We start from the raw sequence: 22559 nt of genomic DNA, 5'->3' as shown, positions 1-22559 counted from the left end.
AAATTACGAGAATAAAGTCGTAATATTATGAGAAAACCAAAAAGAGACATGTCATCTTGAATAGCAATTTAAAATAAAAATAGAATTGAGGCAACAACAGGCTGAATAATTGTACGGTTTGCTTACGTTACATGACGCAACTGAGAACGTGCCTGGTATGTTAACGTAAAATATTAAGAGTTATTCAGATAACTATAGCATAAATAACATGCTAAGAAGTTTACCAAACCATCCGTGTCACTACAAATTACTAAAATCCAATGAAATCTTCATCCTCTGTGTCACTTTTAAACAACTCCGCTAACTCCGGAGGTAGAAGATGCAGCGCTTCCTAGAGCGCCCTCTTGCAGTTTGTGTGAAAATAACATATGAAATGATAAACCGGTAATAATGTGTTAATAATTTCACACATAAGTCGCTCCAGAGTATAAGTCGCACCCCCGGCCAAACTATGAAAAGAAACGCGACTTATAGTATGGAAAATACGCTAAACCCAGTTTTCAAATCTGCATCATAATCAATTATAATCAAATGATGGAATACAACGTTCTTTCAACCTCAGACTAACTTCAGGTGTTTGCTATCGCTGGCAACGATGAACCAATCAGAGAACAGGACTCTTACCTACTCCACTTTTTATTGGTGGATTCGTGGAAGATTAATGATTTAAAATGTGAAAGTATTTATCTGTTTTAGTTACAAAACATTATCGTTATTGTGATAGTTGGATAAGTTGGATAAAGTTCGACTCACCAGACTGTTTTTTTTCGCTTTATATATATTTTATCACGTGCCTTATGTATGGAAATAGACCCGTTCATTGATATTGCGCCTGACGGTCCGCAAAATACGGTACTTTGATAAACTCATTGGTTTTCACGTTCAGTCCACATGCAAAGCTCTGAGATAAATGTGGTTTAGGTGTTAAAGACACAGTAACCCGGGAGAAAGATCAGACCGTAGCTTGTTTCCATTATTTCTCCTGATTTTTGAGTAAAACCTTCAAACCCTGAAGGTTTCACTGTCACTACATCCTTTACAGATTTCTGCAGAGTTCACCGTGACCCGTCTTGTCTTTTGGAAATTTTATCTTTATTGCTCCTTATAATACCTTATAATATCTATGGGGATTTACCTAATGGTCCAAAAAACACGGTCCTCCCGTACGATGTGAAACTGGGATGTTAAATTACAGAACGTTCATTGTCGGCACCTTTATCTCCCTTTGATTGAACCTGCGTGTAGATCTGCTGAGGTCTGGTTTCTACTCACCGAGGGTCCTGAGGAGAACGAACTGCATCCCCAGAGCAAACGGCCTCTCCTGCTCCGCTACAGACCTGCAGACGCAGAAACATCAGATCAACCGCAGGCATCTCAGTGAACAGCATCTTTTTGTCACGCGAGGTCATAAGCTCATGGGATAAATAAACCTCCTGATGAAGTTTCCATGTGAAATACAGCCGTCATGTTTGCATACAGAAATGAATAAAAGTTATATCCAGAGTCTCAGTGATGGGTTTCTGCAAATGCAGAAGTCTGAGGACATTATAAATAAAAAATATACATCTGACAAAAAAATACACTTTAAAAGAAAATCTTAGGATCCACATAGTGAGGACCTCTCTTCAAATCAGATCTTTGATGTTGCACTATTATACCAGTAATTTCTTATCAAACAAAAGGGGGCCACCAGAAAAACTGGTGCATTATGCCAAGATATAGTTTATTAGAGTTTTTAAAGAGGTTTTTAAGGAGGAATGCACATTGTGACATACTGGTACCATCAAGGTTTTCCTCAGAAGCTGTAAAACATGATGTATTGGATGATTATCTCACTAAATGTTATGGTTCCTTTCGTATATATATATATATATATATATATATATATATATATATATATATATATATATATATATATATATATATATATATATATATATATATATATATATATAAAGCTGTTTCTGGAGCTGTTGGACGACACCCTGGGAATCAACCGGCTGTTGTAGATGATTGACGGCTCTGCAGAAAATTCAGAGCCAACACAATCAGATTTTTACGATCTCCCCGACGTAAAGATTGCATTTTTTCAGAGATGGTGACTCGAATTGAGATGTGATTTGAGGAGTTTTGTAGTGGAATATGATTTATTATAGTAAAATAGCAAAGGTGAGATCCTGCAGATCGTTTGTTCTGCCAGACAAACTTTTTATTTCATCAAGGTGGTGATGACATTTATGGGCTTGAAGCAGAAAACCTTTAACTGTTTTAAAGGTGCACCGTGACACCTGAGGCACCAAAGCTTTCGTTGGAAAAACCCCGAAAAGAAATCAGAAAGTCAAAGTCAGGGAGCCTCTTTTTTTTTTTAAACGTCTTCTTAAAACATTTCCTGACTTTTTAATTTTTATTCTGATATTCTGTTTTATATCTTGTTTTATCTTTACAGGACTGTCTCAGAAAAGAAGAATATTGTGATAAAGTCCTTTATTTTCTGTAATGCAAAAATGTCATACATTTTGGATTCATTACAAATCAACTGAAATATTGCAAGCCTTTTATTATTTTAATATTGCTGATTATGGCTTAGAGTTTAAGAAAACTCAAATATCCTATCTCAAAAAATTAGAATATTAGAAATTCTGGGAATCTTAATCTTAAACTATAAGCCATAATCAGCAATAAAATAATAAAAGGCTTGCAATATTTCAGTTGATTTGTAATGAATCCAGAATGTATGACATTTTTGTTTTTTTAATTGCATTACAGAAAATAAAGAACTTTATCACAATATTTTAATTTTCTGAGAGAGTTCTGTATATTCTTTTTTTTTTCTACCATGTTTATAAAAGTACGACTAACTTCCTCAACGCGGCCCGCCACCAGCCAATCCCAGCCCTCCCTGGCGACCCCCCCGGCCCTCGTACCTGAGCGTGACGATGATGGCGGAGGGCTGCGCGCAGGCGGTGATGAGCGTGACGATGAAGAGGAAGATGAGGAAGGGGATGAGGGTGCTGCAGGTGCGGTCGCACTTCCCCGCCACGGCGTAGCCGTTCTCGTTCAGGTAGGTCTTGACGATGACCAGCTGCAGCTGGTTGCTGCCCTGGCCGCCGGACGACGGCGTGATGACCTGCCGGCTCTGGACGCAGGCGCAGTCCGAGTAGTTCCGGGTCTGGAGGGCAGACGGAGTATTGATTATTGATAAATGAGTAAGAATGCAATCATTGAACAACCGTTTGGTTTCCTCACTGTGGGAAGCTTGGCTGCTCAAACATTAACAAGGTCTCGGTATAAAGGGAATGATCATGACGTCACAGATGCAACTTCACAGCTGAGTGGCAGCGTAAACTTTCAGTTTGAGCAACTGGAAAACATCTAAAATGGGAAAGAGCTGTTGTGCGATCGACTGTACTCATAGATTTAGTAAGAAATCTGAGTTATCATTTTACAGACTGCCGAAAAATAAGCTTAAGAGAGACAAATAGATCGCTGCAATTCACAGAAACAACTGGATTCCAGACACCGAAACGTGGATTTGTGGTTCCCATTTTTAATCAGGTAATGTTGGATTTTTGGGTAGCTAACGTTAAACGGTCAAATCATAAAGTTCGGTGTCCTCATCACTTTAATTTCACCAACAAATCCTGCCTTGAAGTCGGACCAAGTGTCAAGACTTTTGTAAGCCTTCAAGCTTTGCTTCGTGTATTTCCCCGGCGTAGAAATTAAGTACATATTAATATCAAGAAACTGGATTCGAGGCCAAATATTAATGTCCATGGACCACTGGTTCTTGGGGTAACTGTACAGGTCACTGTCAAGTCCAACTGCCTTTAATTTAAGCCGATAATCGGCTGTTATCCCGTCTTCTCCACTAGTTGCAGCTGTTTTTGCTGATGTTTTACCACTCAGTGAGTGAGGGGGCTGGTCCAGGGGGGAAGTGACGTCAATGCAGACCCTCTATACATCACTCCTGTAAAATTAAATAGATTTGATCCTAATATCCCTGAGCTCTGCTATAAATGCAATGATTATCAAGGTACTTTATATCACAGTCTATGGGAATGTAAAGAAATCAAACGTTTTGGAGGATGGTGACGCAATATATCTCACAAATTATTTCCACCCCGCTTCCTCTAAGCCCTAAATTGTGTGTTATGAGTTTCTACCCGGACAATTGCGCTTTGTCCAATAAGGAAAAAAATGGTTGACCTATGCTTACTACAAGCTAGACGATCAATAGTCTTGTGCTGGAAAAGTGTTAAGGGTCCAACCTTCATCTAACATCATGCCTGACTCTAGAAAAACTCACCTACTGTGTCAAGAAAAAGCCCTTTGAATTTGATGACAATTTGGGGAAAGTTCTTAGCTTTTTCTTAAAAATGGTGATATTGATGAGGCGTTGTGAGCATGAATATACGGTGAGGTGACCTGAAGAGGCATTGTGGAGATAATTTATACTTTATATAAATACTTACATTTTAATTATGCCTCGTATTTTTATTTTACAGGACTGTCTGAGAAAATTTGAATATTGTGATAAAGTTCTTTATTTTCTGTAATGCAATTAAAAAAACAAAAATGTCATACATTCTGGATTCATTACAAATCAACTGAAATATTGCAAGCCTTTTATTATTTTAATATTGCTGATTATGGCTTACATTTTAAGATTAAGATTCCCAGAATATTCTAATTTTTTGAGATAGGATATTTGAGTTTTCTTAAGCTGTTGATTTGTAATGAATCCAGAATGTATGACATTTTTGTTTTGTAATTGCATTACAGAAAATCACAATATTCTAATTTTCTGAAACAGTCCTGTATGTATTTATTTTTTCTATTTAATTTGTTGTTGTTATTATGATTTCTGTTACGAGCTTGTTTTCATTTTGTTAATGTGTTTCTTTTCTTTTTAATGTCCTTGCCCTGTCTTGTTTTTGGTTGTGTGTTTTTGCGTTGTGCTGCCAAATGGGGTTTCTGTATTGTTGTGTATTATGTGGAAAATCTAATAAAGACACGTTTCAAAAGAACAAAACCGAGGTGTGGGGTTGTTACCCCGCTGCTGTCGTTGGCCACGCTGCTGCAGCCGGCCAGGCAGGGGTTGAAGTACGTGATGCCGTCAGAGCCGCACACCGGAGCGTACTCGTGGATTTTGCAGCCGCAGTTGACGTTACAGCCTCCGGTCAGGTTCCTCTGGGTCATGGTGAGAGTCGGCCTGGTGGGAGAAGAAGAGACACGTTATTTAAAAACCACGGACGCAGGTGACTACACCCCAAACCCCCCCCATGACCCTGGATCCCCCACCACGACAGAGGGAGGTTTACAAAGACAGAACACCGGACTGAGCAGCACGATCGACGGGCGGAGTGAATGCTGAAACCATGAACTCCCTCCACGCTGGACTGGACAGGACGTTCCTGGCCTGTTTGGTTGAGCTGATGTGACGTCCGTATCAGATCTTCCTTCTTTTTGCCTGCTCTCTCCTTCCTTCTTCCCTTCCTCTTTTCTCCCTTCCTTCCTTGTTTCCTTCCTTCCTTCCTTCCTTCCTTCCTTCCTTCCTTCCTTCCTTCCTTCCTTCCTTCCTTCCTTCCTTCCTTCCTTCCTTCCTTCCTTCCTTCCTTCCTTCCTTCCTTCCTTCCTTCCTTCCTTCCTTCCTTCCTTCCTTCCTTCCTTCCTTCCTTCCTTCCTTCCTTCCTTCCTTCAAATACATCAAAACACAAAAATAAAAAACACTTTTCTGAACTTATCAATATGACTCTGTCCTTCACAGGATAAGTAACATGGATCACTGCAAAAACTCACAATCTTAACAAGAATATTTGTCTTATTTCTAGTTAAAATGTCTCAATTTAGTAAAGAAATCTACAAAGAAATCTACACTTAAAACAAGACTCATCACTGGAAAAAAACAACAATTTTTTTGCTTGTAATAAGAAGATAAATCTTGTCCCACTGGCAGATTTTCCTACTTATTTCAAGTGAAAATTTACTTGAAACAGGTGAAAATTGTCAAATAAGTTATTTTTCTGGTGTTATTTTTCTGGTGATGACTCTAAATGTTGAAATAGCAGTAAAACCACATTCATTGATGAAATGACATAAGGGATGGAAAGAAGGGATGGCAGTTTTACAGGGGGGATGATTTGGACCGTGTTCATTTCAGGGGGGATGCCATCCCCCCTCATCCCCCCTCACCACCTCTCATCTCGAGTACTGCTCGCAGGGGTCATAGATGGAGAGACTGGACCAAGTTGGACCAATTTGTTGACAACAAATAATCAAAAAGAAGCAGAAACAGCCAGAAGCGAAAGACACGGAGAAGGTTAAGACCAGGTAGAGGGAAAGAGCAAAAATGAAAGAATAGAGGAGAACATTAGGATGGAGCACTGTAGTGTGAGAGAAACCAAAAAGACAGAAAACAGGACAGGCTGACGGACGGATGGATGGAAACGAAAACAACCCGAAACGGCAGACGTCCAAAGATCCTCTCTCCTGCTGTCCTTGGACGCTCTCCACGGCTGCCGAGTAATCGCTTCCTCTGTTTTCTGCCTCATTATCTGTTATCCTGCACTGATTTAGTTAGTGATCCTGGACTTCATTCATCATGATTCTGGGGGGCCCCATGGTCTCTCCTGCCCAGGGCCCCCAGGGCGGCTGGAAACACCCCTGAATGCATCACACACAGACACTGAACAAACTGTACGGTAAAAACGACGCATTGAGGAACAACAAGTAACATCTAACACTTTATGCAACATCACCCTTCTGAGAACATGTCGTGTTTTAAATTTGAATATATAAAAGTTACATTATAAAAGGAAACACAATAGCTAGACCTCATTATGGCTTTAAGGATTTTCAGATTAAGAGTTTTTTTCAATGTACTCTAATGTAAAATAGGTCAGGCCGGTCGACACCAGGACTCCTAACGATTTCCAGCTTAAATCAAAATACACGTTTAGCTGTTTTGTTTTGATTTAGGAAATCAAATCAAATAAACTCAGATGGCCGTCCTCTAATGCAGTGTCTCCCAACCTGGGGTCCGGGCCCCCCTGGGGGGCGCCAGAGATCTCTGGGGGGGCGCGAATCTTTGTCTGCTTTGAAATTATGCAGTTGTAAAAATTATATTTGCGCATGTTAAATAAATGTTAAATAAATAAAAAAATCATAATAACACACCTAATGGAATACTGTAATCCAAGTCTGTATAAACCCACTTAGTATTTTATTTATTCATACTACTACTCTGACAGGTTGTTGAAGGAAAAATGTTGAAAAATTTTGCTCTCATATTAAAAGACACATTTTTCAGAAATTATTTTATGTTTTTCTTCGTATTTTATACATTGGTGACAAAAAATGAAGGTGAGAAAAAAAAAGTCATATCTATACAGGGTAAACCAAAGAGAAATGTATCAAAAAAACACAATAAATGTTAATTTTTTTCAATTAAAGATTTTTAACGAATCACTTTACTCTATTGGTGCTAGTACGTACGGGTCGGGGGGCCCGGCTGGTCTGAGACACAAGTAGGGGGGGCTCCAAGGAAAAAAGGTTGGGAACCACTGCTCTAATGTCTAAAGCAGCTAACGTATACTTGGCATAAACACCATAACACAGATGAAGAACTACAGATGTCCCAGTTACGCTCCCTGTGGAGCTGATGCTCAGCAACCATTGGCTCGTCGTGTGAAGGGCGGGGCTTAACAGACAGATCGGTTCGGGTTACAATGGAATCCCACAAGGATACACTACAGAAGCTCCATTTCCACCCACACAGTTTAAGCTCTGTTCACAGCAGCAGGGTGAAGTGGTCGGCGTTTTCGCTTCAGACACACCTTCTTCAAAGGTGTGAAAGTGGGCGGAGTTAAAGGCATCTGGGTCTGTGATGTCAGAGGTTTGTGTTTGCTACTAAAAGTCAAATATCAGCAGGACAAATTCGATTCCTATACTTTATTTTGCTGAATGATTTAATCATTTTTACTGTGAGTGTTTTCTTTGGATCGATGTAACATTTTTAGACATAGGAGGAGGAGAGGTAGACGCAGGCTGTTCCTGCACTGAGATGATGAGTCAGTGGTCACAGAGGCCGTGTTTTTCTCTCCATCCTCTTTCATAACTCTCTGCCTTTTTCTCCGTGGGTGTTTTTCTACTCAGTCCTCCTATCTGTTTATCTTTTACTTCTGTCTGCTCATTCTCATCCCTGCCATATGACGATAACGATAAATAAATATATAATGCAATATCGTAGAGGAATAAAAACCAGACTAAAATGTAGATTACAAAATAAAAACTCTGCTAAAATGTGTCTTCATTTTCGTTGACCAAAACCAGATGAAATGTTTGAACAAAGATCCTTAATCTCCACGTTTTCAGTAGTTTCCTCTGGTTGAGTCTTTAAACCAGTTTAGTCTCTAGATCTTTGGATCCACTTTCCTACATAGACGTGGAAAAGAAAATCCAATGTGTTGTGGAAAAAGAAAAAGACGGGGAGAAATGCGGAAAAATAAATACGTTGTAAACTTAAATGAGAGTGTTCTGTATCTGGAATGGATGTATTCTTGAGTCTATACGGTAACAATAATATAATAATAAGAAAACCTTGTTTGAATTGTAAAATGAGTTTGGCTAAATACAATCTATTAGAGCCATTTCTGCCTATTTTACTGGAATATTGTTATTTTTAATAATACTGTAGGTTATGGACAGTGAAATAATGAATGGCTCTACGTTTATATTTTAGTTTAATCGTAAATGTTTATATGATGAGGTTCTCCTCCCAGCAAATGATATATAGAGGAGTGAGGGAAAGGTGCAGCTGATGAGACGGGGGAAAGCCGTATTGTTTTTGGACCGCTCTCTTTATTTTCGTTTACAAGCTACAAGCAGAATAGGCCTTAGTTTACTTATGTTTTGTTTATGGACACTGCACGATCGAGAGTTTAATAAATCTCTGTTCGATACAAGCCAGACAGTGATTGTTTTATTGGAGCGCATCAAGACTGCAGGTCTCCTCTGAATTAGGCAGGATTAGGCTGAAAGGCGGCTGGAAGACAAATGAAAGGCCGCCATACAATCTTTGGGCCAATCCCAATACACCCCCTACTTTCTACCACTAGCCCTCACCCACTACCACTTCACCCTCAAAAAGAAGCCACAAGGGGTAGGGCTTTGTAATCTTCCCTAGGGATTGGGACACCACTTGCTACGTCACTGCGTTTTTTACGTTCGGGTACGTAAGCGACTGCGTAGTTACGTTTGCACATACGTCACACCATATCAGGAAGCCGAGAGCTAAAAGCTGAAGCCGAAGGCTCTGCGTCGATTTAACGCAGAACCATAAATCAGCCTTTATTCTGGCGAGATCTTTGCAACGAGTGATTATGTACATTCACTGAGTGAATATTATGAAAGTAAAATATATATTTCTCGCTAGAAATGTAATCAAAATGCATTTTTATGCAGAAACTAACTCAAAATATTAATTTTATTCACTAAAAAATAAGAAATATCCGCCATATTTTTTTTTTTCATTCAGTCTGCAAATGATGACGTAAAGCATTCTGGGAAATTTTCTCAGGCCCTCGGTCGCGAAGTCAGCAACCCTCACTCTGAAGGGCTAGATTGAACCCTCGTTTTCCCCACTAGCCCTATATGCAAAGAGGAATTGGGACACCACTACCCTCACGGGAACGCGCAAGATTTAGGGGTAGGGCTGAAAAGTAGTGGTAGGGGGAGTATTGGGACTGGCCCTTTGACTAAAACTAGACTAAAATGGTCCTGGACAATTCTGACTAAAATAAGACTAAAATGCTCAGACCTTTAGTCGACTGAAACTTGACACGACTAAAAGGAGAATGAACGTGACTAAAACTAATAAAAACTAAAATGATAGCTTGACCCAAAGACTAAAACTACAATTGAAACATTCTGACAGAAACAACACCCCGTGCTCCTCACCCGGTGGTGTAGGGGATGTTGATGCCTCCCAGGTTGATGCTCTCACAGCCCACGATGAAGAGCGTGGAGAAGCAGAGCAGCGACACGCCGCTGCAGATCATGGCCAGCTTGGCCGACTCCCGAGCTCCCAGCTTCAGCTTCTTGATGATGTAGCCGCCGAGGACGATGCCCACGCCGGCGCTGGGCACGATGATCACACCTGGGGACGGGAGGAAGCTCGTTTACAAACCTGGACCAGCTCATACAGAGTTCCATCAAGCTCTTTATCATCAGTAAAATGAAGGGGGAAGAAATTAAAGATCAGTTGGTTTTCATAGCGGCTGCATCGATTAACTTTGTTCTGTTTGCTCTTTTACTCTCTTGTTTTCCACTTTCCTGCAGCGTTAGCCGCCTCTGTGAGCCAGTTTTGCCGTCGTTGATACCTCTGAATTCGATAGACGCCATTAGACATCCAACCAATCAGCATGTGACGCAGGCAGAGGAGCGGCCAGAGGTGGAGCAGGATCGACACTGAACAACTTTGTTGATCTAAGCCGGAGGTCGGTCCCCCTAGTGGCTCCCTTGAGCTTTTTCAAAAATGTTTGAAAATGGAAATTGATGGGGGAGGGGAATATATTTTTGGTTTTAACGTGGTTTCTGTAGGAGGACAAACATGACACAAACATCCTTAATCTTTTCCAACGCTGTAAAAATGTGTAGAATAAATATTACATTTCAACATTTCTGTTAATGAAGATTTGTATGGAAGAGTATTAGGGCCATGCAGGAGAAAAAATATTTGAGAAGGGAAGATTTTTTTTTCATTACGCACTTCGAGAAAAAAGTCAAAATGTCCAGAAAAAAGTCGAAATGTCGACATTAATGTTCAAATACAATTTCAAGAATAAAGTCGAAACTTCGCCTTTTTTCTCAACATTTCAACTTTTTTCTCGAAATTGTACTTCAACATTAATCTCAACATTTCAACTTTTTTCTCGACACTGACTTTTTTTCTCAACATTTCAACTTTTTTCTCGACATTTTGACTTTTTTCTCGACATTTCGACATTTTTCTCGAAATTGTACTTCAACAGTAATCTCGACATTTCGACTTTTTTCTCGACATTTTGACTTTTTTCTCAACATTTTCACTTTTTTTCAAAAAACGAATGAAAGAAAAATATTCCTCTGCTAAATTATTATTTAGATTTTTCTCCTGCCTGGCCCTAATACTCTTCCATAGATTTGCCTAACAAAAAGAGTCATGTGGAAAGACATTAGCATGCTACATTTGCAGCCGAGTAGCAAGTTATAACTAATATAGCTAGATGCAGCATGTGTTGCCGTCATTATAAGACTTATACAAGACTTTTCATTTTTTGCGGCTACATATTTGTTTTTTGGTCCAATATGGCTCTTTTAACATTTTGGGTTGCCGACCCCTGACTAGTTCGGTACGTTCCGTACCGGTGGAAACGGCTGAGGGAGAATGAGCGGCCAGCGGTCACTAAGAATGTGGTTACAAAATAAAAGACTAACTGGTTACAGTAACAATACGTTTTTAATGTAACATGCAGCCTCGGTTATGATTTAAAACTTTAGATCCGTCTCATCAGGACCGTATCAATTTCATGACGGACAGAAAAAGAGAAAAAAAAGCTCACAACGAGAGCGAGACGTCACAATGACTTTCCAAAGTTTGTCTTTGCTTTAAATCTGTATAAATGCATTTGTGCTCAAAGTGCTCGCTTTTCTTGGGGGTTTAATATGTTAAGTGCAAATTAAATTTAGTTGCATCATTTATGGGAACTGGTTGGAGACAATTCATCTGCTTTTACTCCCAAAGAGTCATTATTCATCGTCATGGTACCTTTAAAAACTAAATCTGCCGTCACTTTTAAGATCCTCATCTCCACTATGGAACACTGATTCATTTAAAATTAAATAAATAAATAAATAAATACTTACTTTATGAAATATTCAATGAAATAAATAAATAGTTAAATTATGACAAATTCAATGACATAAATAAAAAGTTAAATTATGAAATATTCAATGAAATAAATACTTAAATTATGAAATATTCAATGAAATAAATACATATTTAAATTATGAGATATACAATTAAATAAATACATATTTAAATTATGAAATATTCAATTAAATAAATAAATACTTAAATTATGAAATATTCAATTAAATAAAAATACTTAAATTATGAAATATTCAATTAAATAAATTAATCTGACAATGAAATAAATAAAACATGTATTAATAGATTTTTAATTTAAAAATTTTAAATGACAACTTTTTTATTTCATGACAAATTATTTTATATTGGTATATTTATTTATTTCATGGGCACTTTTATTTTGTGATGCCCCGTTTACGTATTACACTTCATGACACTTATTTATTTATGTCATGGAAGATTTTATAAATACCTTCTTTATTTATTTCATTGTTAGACTCATTTATCGAACTGAATATTTAATAATTTAAGTATTTATTTAATTTTGAATGAATCGGCGTCCCATACTCCACATCCGTCCGTTTCCCTCAGATGACGAGATAAAATCTCCTGAAAACCGTCTCGTTGCTCTCAGCTTCTTTAGAAACTTAACTGGATGATTTACTGTTATGAAGTTGTTCAGCTTATTTCTCCTTCTGCAGCTCTTCCAGGCTGAAAACACTGATTCCAGCTCCTGAAACCGTTCGTATGTTTGGGGATGATGACAAGCTGACAGAGGGGGGGGAGTGAAGCAGCGGCTGCCGGACTCAGTCGTGGAAACCTTCCAGCACAATCCCAGGAACGGTTTTATTTCACTCACAAGAGCGTCGTGTGAAAGTGTGTGTAAAAGTGTGTGTGAGCGGCGGTTTGGATCACGACTTCACATCCCACTCCTCCCACGGCCGAGACGGTTACACAACTCAGCGCTCACAAGATCTCTGAATAGCAGATCCGAGATCCAATCTCACGGAGAAAATCGTGGTGATTCAGCTACGAGCTGAAGGTTTAGAAGCAATTTAAATGAAGTTACTGTTGCTGGTCAATAATGAGAAGTTATGCAATGCAACTCTTATTTGTATTAAAAACACCTGAATGGTTTCAGACTGAATTTAACACATTTACAGTTTATTTTCTATGCAAATGAAAATACTGAAACTGAAATGACAGTCGTTTGTCCTCTCATGAATAGCACGACTACTACAATAAAAACTTTGAGTCATGTTGCGAGGCTGTGATGCTATTTAGAAAATTAAAAGCTGCAGTTGGGACACCATTAATAGGCAATAAATGTCGTAGCTACAAACCTTTCAAACGAAAAGTTTTAATTCTGGTGACAGTACCAATAAAACAAGTTTGCTTGGGTTGTTTATATTCTGGTTTATATTTCTGTCCCTCTGACGTCACTTTATTGACCAACTGAAGCCACTCCAGACCATAATACTACCCCGGCGAGGCTGCCCAGAGTGCATGATGGTTCATCACCTCGTCCTCTTGCCCCCGTTACCTCGTCTCACCCGTCACTCGGGGTCAGGCTCCATCTGGAGCAAAGGTGAAAGGTCATGTGGTCTCACGAGTCCAGAGTCTAATCTTTCCCCGTGTGATTGGCCTCACTGGTAAGTACTAGTCTTAGTATGAAACAGCTTTTTAGTCGCAGAGTTTTCTTCACATTCTGTGAGGAAATGTTCTTATTTTGAAATGCTGATTTCCTCTAATTTGATTTTCCTTGATCATTCGAGATGCATTCGCCGAGCATTTTTCTCTGTCACTGTCACTCCAGCCTTTTTATATGACCAGGTAGCGTAAGTTGAAGAGCGTGCCTTTGCTCTGTAACTGTTTCAGGTACCATATTTTCTGCACTATAAGGCACTTAAAATCCTTAAATATTCTCAAAAATTGTCAGTGGGCCTTATGTATGAACTTTGTTGGAAATTAATGACCTCTTTGTACATTAAAGTCTACATTAAAGTCGGTCCTTTGTTGGATACGGGTGCACCGTCAGACATCGTTAGATAACTAATTATGTAGCTGCAAGCAACCATCATCCAACATGTAGTCCACGTTACCTTTCTGTAATTAGACGTCAACGACAGGTTTTTAGATTAAACCCAGTTTATCCAGTTATAATCAAATGTTGGAATACAACGTTGTTCCAACCTCACACTAACTTCAGGTTTCCGCTATCGCTGGCAACGATGGACCAATCAGAGAACAGGACTCTTACCTCCTCCACTCTTTATTAGTGGATTCGTGGAAGACGAATTATCTAAAATGTGTTTTTCTGTTTTAGTTACAACTGAATGATATGATGAGTTATTGTGAATCAGTTAAATAAAGTTACCAGACTGTTTTGTTTGGCTTTATATGTTTTATCATGTACCTTATGTATGAAAATAGACCCGTTCATTGATATTGAGCCTGATGGTGGAGCGACGCTTCCCCAAGCATTTTGTGCGTAGAGCTCTAAGAGCGCCAGCTCGCCATCCCAGGTGCCTCCTCCGTTTGAGGACCAGTGATTTCTTTATTATTAATGTTGTCTGGCAGCTCTGCTCTGATAAAACCAGGGTGGGGGTGTGGGGTTTGTTGCGGCTCACCGGTGTAGATGCTGGCGGCGGACGCCGGGATCCCGAACTGCGACTCGATGAACTTGGGGATGAAGGTGATGAAGGCCGTGACGATGGCGCTCTCCGCCGTGTAGGACAGGCTGACGAACAGGAAGGTGACGTTGCTGAGGATCCTGACCGCGGCTTTGGGCAGGTCTGGAGGAGAGAGGTGGGTGGAAACGCGTTACCTCAGGACCACCAAGACCTGGCGTCTTTATTTAATGTTGCTGCATGCTGGTCTTTTCTGGGCTACAAACGCTGACATCAGCCTAACGACGTCTCTAAGGAACAGAGATCGTTCTGCCAATGCAGACGCTTCAAACCGGGTTCTGTTAAAGCACAAAACCAATAATTTTAAAGCTCCGGTTTCTTACGCCTGCTCTCACCTGTATTTAATATTTCACACTCCTCAAACCATGAAAAAGCAAAGAAAACACCACAAGAAGATGGATTTTCAATCCGTGTATCATTCCTTCATTCGTTTTTCAAAATAAAACCAATATTAAGAAAAAACGAAAAAAACAACTCATTTTATCAGTATTTGTTTTACTAACTAAAATGAAAAAACAGAAAACGACTCGTTTTTTTCCGTTTTATCCATCTTAGATTTAGAAAAAACACAGATTATTTCCTCCTCATTTTGAGGAAAGGTTCCTAAAAAATCAGCATTGAAACTAGACAAACACATTTTTTTAAATTCAGACTTCAGTAAATCTTTTAAAGAGAGCTTTCAGGTTTTCCCTCGATTCACTTCTCACCCGGGATGAGACCAAAGTTACTCATCACCATGGTCGTTACTCATCGCCATGGTTACTACTCGTCGCCATGGTTACTACTCATCGCCATGGTTCCTACTCGTCGCCATGGTTACTACTCATCGCATGGTTACTACTCATCGCCATGGATGCTACTCATCGCCATGGTTACTACTCATCGCCATGGATGCTACTCATCGCCATGGTTGCTACTCATCGCCATGGTTGCTACTCATCGCCATGGATACTACTCATCGCCATGGATACTACTCATCGCCATGGTTACTACTCATCGCCATGGTAGTTACTCATCGCCATGGTTACTACTCATCGCCATGGTAGTGATTCATCGCCATGGTCTCTACTCATCGCCATGGTTACTACTCATCGCCATGGTTACTACTCATCGCCATGGTTGCTACTCATCGCCATGGTAGTTACTCATCGCCATGGTAGTTACTCATCGCCATGGTCTCTACTCATCGCCATGGTTGCTACTCATCGCCATGGTTCCTACTCGTCGCCATGGTTACTACTCATCGCCATGGTTCCTACTCGTCGCCATGGATGCTACTCATCGCCATGGTTACTACTCATCGCCATGGTTACTACTCATCGCCATGGATACTACTCATCGCCATGGATGCTACTCATCGCCATGGATACTACTCATCGCCATGGTTGCTACTCATCGCCATGGATGCTACTCATCGCCATGGATACTACTCATCGCCATGGATGCTACTCATCGCCATGGATACTACTCATCGCCATGGATACTACTCATCGCCATGGATACTACTCATCGCCATGGTAGTGACTCATCGCCATGGTCGCTACTCATCGCCATGGTTACTACTCATCGCCATGGTTACTACTCATCCCCATGGTCGTTACTCATCGCCATGGTTACTACTCATCGCCATGGTCTCTACTCATCGCCATGGTAGTTACTCATCGCCATGGTTGCTACTCATCGCCATGGTCCCTACTCATCGCCATGGATACTACTCATCGCCATGGTAATGCGCAGCTTGTGCGGCAGAAGAAGGTTCAGAAGACTTGGGGATACAAGCGTGCAGCCGTTTCTCGCTCACACACCTACACAAACCTCAAACCTGCACCTTTTTCTGAGGCCTTTAGGACCGTTCCCATGGCAACTGTCCTTCCAGACAGGTCTAACCTTTCCATACAGACATGCAGGCATGTACAGTGATAAATGTTTAATGTTAAAAGGGGGGAAACAACCATCTGGCAGCACTGCCGTGTGAGGTTTTTTCAGTCTACTGTAAACCTGCCAGTCACACAGTAAGAAGATTGGATCGAGGTTCTGGTCGTGTTTTGGTGGGAAAAAGTGGTTCTATCCATGTCTTTGTTTCACCGGTTGACTTCAACAACAGCCACCGTAACCCTGGAAACGATAAGATGCAACACACCTGACCTGTCTGCTGCATTTTCCATTAAAAGCATTAATATTAACAGCCGGTACCTTTGATGTCCTTGCCGAAGCCCATGGACGAGGTGACCGTCTGGTTCTTGTTGTTGGTCTTCTCCTTCAGCACGTCGTCGTCGCTGGACAGGTCGTCCATGCTCACCTTTTTCCTCCTCTTCTTCTTCTTGTGTCGCGGCGGCAGCTTCTTGGGGAAGGTGAACATGGGGAAGATGACCAGCAGCATGGCCACGGCGCAGAGCAGGAACCCGCTCCACCTGAGGGGAAACACAGAACGGCGTTGGTGACGTTTCCAGCAGAGATCAGCTCCACGGTTCTGTGCAAGTTTCTTGTCCAACAGAGCAGAACCTCTCTTTGTTCATTCATGGTTCATGACATACGGCTAAAACGGCGCCGCTCTAGTGGCAGCCTGCTGCACTGACTCACAGTTTATATATTGACTTTAATCTAACCCCTCATTTGTTGTTGTTTCATGTTGGATGGATGGATGGATGGATGGATGGATGCATGGATGGATGGATGGATTGATGGATGGATGCATGGATGGATGCACGGATGGTTAGATGCATGGAAGGATGGATGCATGGATGGATGGATGGATGGATGGTCAGATGGATGGATGGATGGATGGATGGTTAGATGGATGGATGGATGGTTAGATGGATGGATGGATGCATGGATGGATGGATGGTTAGATGGATGGATGGATGGTTAGATGGATGGATGATGGATGGATGGATGGTTAGATGGATGGATGGATGGTTAGATGGATGGATGATGGATGGATGGTTAGATGGATGGATGGATGGTTAGATGGATGGATGGATGCATGGATGGATGATGGATGGATGGATGGATGGGCAGATGGATGGATGGATGGATGGATGGTTAGATGGATGGATGGATGGTTAGATGGATGGATGATGGATGGATGGATGGTTAGATGGATGGATGGATGGTTAGATGGATGGATGGATGGTTAGATGGATGGATGATGGATGGATGGATGGTTAGATGGATGGATGGATGGTTAGATGGATGGATGGATGCATGGATGGATGATGGATGGATGGATGGATGGGCAGATGGATGGATGGATGGATGGATGATGGATGGATGGATGGTTAGATGGATGGATGGATGGTTAGATGGATGGATGGATGCATGGATGGATGATGGATGGATGGATGGATGGGCAGATGGATGGATGGATGGATGGGCAGATGGATGGATGGTTAGATGGATGGATGGATGGTTAGATGGATGGATGGATGGTTAGATGGATAGATGATGGATGGATGGATGGATGGGCAGATGGATGGATGGTTAGATGGATGGATGGATGGTTAGATGGATAGATGATGGATGGATGGATGGTTAGATGGATGGATGGATGGGCAGATGGATGGATCGTTAGATGGATTGACTCTAGTGTGTTAGAGTCAGTAGTCATAGTTGCAGCTATAGAACAAAACTATAATAGTTAGTCTCAAATATAGCTTCGCGGTAGATATGCTGCTATAGGCTTATGCTGCAGGGGGGCACCGACATGATCCGCTGGGCGGTGCCTCTCACCCTTCTTCTCCTCTCCTCTTCCCTTCCTCTCTTCTCCATTTCCATTTTTATTTATTATAAATATCTCTTAGCCATCGTTTTTGTCCATCGTTCCTGTAGTTTCTTGTGCTGGCCCCCCTTTTTTCTCTTTTGTGCATGTTTGCAGGCCGGAGCCTCGGGAGCTGCGTTCTGGCCTGCGGTCCCGGCCCCCCCCCCCCCCGCATCCCCGGTCATCCCATTGCTGCTTCCACCTGCCTACGTGGATGTCTGCTGTGTGCTGCTGATGACCCTGACTCCCCCAGTCTGGCCTTCAGAAAGAGGGTCCCCCCTTATGAGCCTGGTCGTGCTCAAGGTTTCTTCCCTCCTAAAGGGGAGTTTTTCTTGCCACTGTTTGGCTTAAGGCTTTTCTCCTGCTATGGGAGTTTTTACCTGCCATTGTTTATGTAATAATTGCTCGGGGGTTTATGTTTATGTTCATGTTCTGGATCTCTGGAAAGCGTCTAGAGACAACATCTGTTGTATTAGACGCTATATAAATAAAATTGAATTGAATTGAAAATTGAATAGATGGATGGATGGATGGATGGATGGATGGATGGATGGATGGATGGATGGATGGATGGATGGATGGATGGATGGATGGATGGATGGATGGATGGGGATGATAAAACATGATTAAATTGAATCCAACGTCGGAGTTTCAGGACTCGACCAGCAGAAACATTCATCACTGACTAGCTGAGTAGCTGCTAACTCCTCGTCAGGATTCCTCTGGTCCCTTCAGAGCGAGAGCTGCACGACACAGGCTACCCACAAGAAAAACAAATGTTTCTAGTTCTCAGAAAGAGCTGCCCAGCTTCACAAATCAATCAGTTCACATCAGGGAGTTTTAATCCTTTTACAAACGCCTCATATAACATCCATAATGTGAGATGTGAGATGTTGATGCCAAGTGTAAGAAGTGCTGCACATAATGTTATATTTGTGTAAGAGTCTTCATAAATAAATAAAGTGGAGGACTGATGAGTTTCCTCCCGATGGCATCACCTCGGTCTGATGCTGGAGGATCTGCTGAGTCACCGGTTCTGCTGGCCGACGGTGACGTCTCCCACCGTCTACGAGCGATGAGTAATTACATGCGTCACCCTGCTACAAACCTTCGGATGGACTGAGAATGTGAGCGGCAATCGCAGCCCCCGGACCAGATACTCATCCTCTGGACTGTTCCTAAGTTGAAGCTGGCTCCTGGTAGATTTTGGGGGGTTTTAAACGCTTTTAAACAAAGCAAAATATTTACAGGCTGTGAGCAAAACAAGAAAAACAGAACATTGATTTCTGCATCCAGCATTTGTCAAGTATTCCTGGTTGGATAAATAAAGGCCATGTTGTACTGTTGAAAAGAAGCTTCACCTCTGTGGTCGACCTCCACCCTGACTGCAGCGGGAGCCTGTAGCGTTGTCAAGGACAATTATCTTTCCTTTAATCGCCACAACCACCATCTAAAACAGTGGTTCTCAACCTTTTTGGGCTCCTGGACCACCTGTAAAGTTTTGGTCAACTCTGAGGGGTCGTCTGTCTTCTTTTTCTTTTCCTGTGGCTCAGAGTCTGCTACGTTCAAAACAAGCGCTCTTTTTTTAATACGAACCATCGTCATCTACTTCTTTGTGTTACCGTGCTTATCGTCATCTTCTTTGTTTGTTTTTCTAACATTATTGCAAATTCAAGCCCTAACTTGAACTTTGCAAGTTGATGAGCGTTACCCCAACAGCTTCCTGCAAATATTTCACAATAAAAGCATTTTAAAGAACTGAAGGGTGGGGAGGGCTCATTCTTGGAAAAGGATGCAGATGGTGTTACGTTTGTATTAACAGTGTCCTGCAGTAACTTCAACAATGCAAACGGGTACAAGATTTCTTACTAAAATACACCAAATTATACTTGGAAAGAGAAAAAGGTCATGTTACCCTTTGTAGTTTTAGTAGATAAAGGTCTCTCGCACATTTGAGTAAAATAATAATCTATTATTAACTATATATTATCAAGGACCCCCGGGCCCGTTGCAGTTACACCACAGACCACGGTTGAGAATCACTGGTCTAGAAGATGCTATGGACTCCAGCACGTTCAGATTCACCAGCAGCTGTAAGTTCAGAGGTCAAACGTCTCCCCATCAACCCCGACTTTCCTCAGCGGCAACAATAATCAGAGCTGATAACAGCTGCAAAGGCACTTTAATATATTCTATTCTTATTGTATTCTTCATATTGATCGATTCAGTCTAGTTTTAGTTTAGTTTGTGTGTGTTAGTGAATGATTAGACCTTTTTTTCCAACTTTAAAGAGAGTTAATGTCTTTGTTTTTTAACGTTTATAAGATTCCAGGTCTCGTTGCTCTCGATCCCATCTTTGACATTCAGCCAACTATTCAGACCGAATCCGGGGCACGGTGGCGCAGCAGGTAGTGCAGCGGTCTCACAGCAAGAAGGTCCTGGGTTCGATTCCCGCCGGGGACGCTGTGGGTGCTGAGGTGCGTGTTAGTTCCCCCATGACTTCAGTGCCCACACCATGGGTGGGGTTGGAGAAAGGGCCTTTCTGTGTGGAGTTTGCATGTTCTCCCCGTGTTCCCCTGGGTAGCTAGTGTGACCTACCCTCACAAAAACATGCACACAGTCCTGGGCTATACATGGCCAACCGGGGCGCCAGATGGGGTGGGGAGGATCCGGCCGGAATAACGTGATCCTTCCACGCGCTACGTCCGGCCGGAGAAACCCCACCCTGTCTGGTGAAAAGAAGCGGCCTGCTCACTCCTCAGGTTAAGGAGGAGACCTGAGCTCAGTGCAGGGGTTGGTAGAGGATGGCAATGCCCAGGACTTTCACTTAGGTAGGAGCACTGGGTGGTAAAAATGGGGAAAAAACCGGGATAAAAATATTTAAAAAAAAATTAAAAAAAACTATTCAGACCGAATCCTCTTCAAATAAATACTTTACACTCCAGTTTCACAGTTTTCTCTCTAATAAATAAAATCTACCAGATCCACTTGAGGATTAAAAACAGGTATAAATGCGTGACTTTTACAAAGTTTTGGCAGATACCTGTTGGACACAGCATGGTGAGGTGAGTTCAGCCACGTAACCGGGGGCAACAGCATCCACTAGGTCTGATTTTTGATTTAAACGTGCGTCATCCGACAGGTTTTTGGAAACCGACTCGTCTTCATAGCTGACGTTTACCCATTTCCTTGGACACACATGTCCCGAATGCTCAGAAACACACGTTTGATTCCCGTCTGTCTTTACGTGATCTGCTCTCTGCTGAAACTTCTCTTTTCTTGGACCATTTTTTTCTCCAAATCCATTGCTGGTGCATCACCGTTTTTAGGAAATAGTTTTAATCTGAGGGACTGAGATCCGGTGGCTGGATGTGAAGTGTAACGTGGTTCATAAACGTCTCTGAAACAGTTTAGATTTGCTTCATGAGAGTTTAATTGTTAGGCCTCGAGGTGTTTTTCTTCCACTGCTTTTTCTTTTTTTAGACATTTTTCAATCTTACATGCTGCACAAATGACTTAGTTTGGGACATATTTCCCTGGTATCCGTCTTCCAGACCAGCAGCAGTCAGTCGGAGCATCTCTCGTCCGGACTCACCTCTAACCTCACCTAACACCACTTTGATTGCTCTCACCAGTTGCCGATGAAGCGCGGGTCGCTCTGGTCGATGTTGACGGCGGTTTTGGGGTCCACGTAGAAGCCGATGAGGACTCCTCCCAGTAGGTAGCCGGCGGCCGGGCCCAGCGCTCCCATCACATACATCATCGCTGAGGAGAGAAAGGAGATCAGTGTGCATAAAGTCATAAAGGCAAAATCGCTACACTGGCTTCCAGTGAGTCAAAGGATGGAATTTAAAATCTTACTGCTGGTCTACAAAGACCTGAATGGTCTTGGACCAAAATACATGCTGGATCTGTTAGTTCCTATGAAGCTCCCAGACCCCTGATGTTCATCTGGATCTGGGGCGGATTCACAAAACATTCTTAAGAAAAAAAATCTTCTTAAGTGTCATTTTTTTCTCAAGTTCAGTCTTAAGAAGAAAAAAGAGAAGAAGTCATATTCTCCAAAAAAGTATTTTCTCAACTTTCTTCTTAAGTTTCTTCTTAAGAAAAAAACTTAAGAATAAATGGTATTCTTGAAATAAAAGTTCTCAAATTTGTTCTTGACTTTTTTCTTAACTTTAAGACAACCTTGACCTGTCTTAAG

General features: G+C 41.5%; 1 protein-coding gene across 1 annotated transcript in view; it reads right to left on the bottom strand.

Moving 5' to 3' along the window:
• LOC133452398 (solute carrier organic anion transporter family member 5A1-like) overlaps positions 1-22559 on the bottom strand; it is a 57842-nt gene that overhangs the window by 1725 nt on the left and 33558 nt on the right. The window contains exons 2-8 of the mRNA XM_061731671.1: positions 21988-22120; positions 16792-17009; positions 14539-14703; positions 9958-10156; positions 5053-5212; positions 2925-3169; positions 1273-1337 (exon numbers count right to left, since the gene is read on the bottom strand). Coding sequence (XP_061587655.1) covers positions 1273-1337; positions 2925-3169; positions 5053-5212; positions 9958-10156; positions 14539-14703; positions 16792-17009; positions 21988-22120 — 1185 coding nt within the window. The remainder of the gene's footprint in view (positions 1-1272; positions 1338-2924; positions 3170-5052; positions 5213-9957; positions 10157-14538; positions 14704-16791; positions 17010-21987; positions 22121-22559) is intronic.

Source organism: Cololabis saira, chromosome 10, assembly GCF_033807715.1.
Source record: "Cololabis saira isolate AMF1-May2022 chromosome 10, fColSai1.1, whole genome shotgun sequence".
Lineage (NCBI taxonomy): Eukaryota > Metazoa > Chordata > Actinopteri > Beloniformes > Belonidae > Cololabis > Cololabis saira.
The sequence above is the reverse complement of the archived record's forward strand: the minus strand, read 5'-3'. Positions and strand labels throughout refer to the sequence as shown.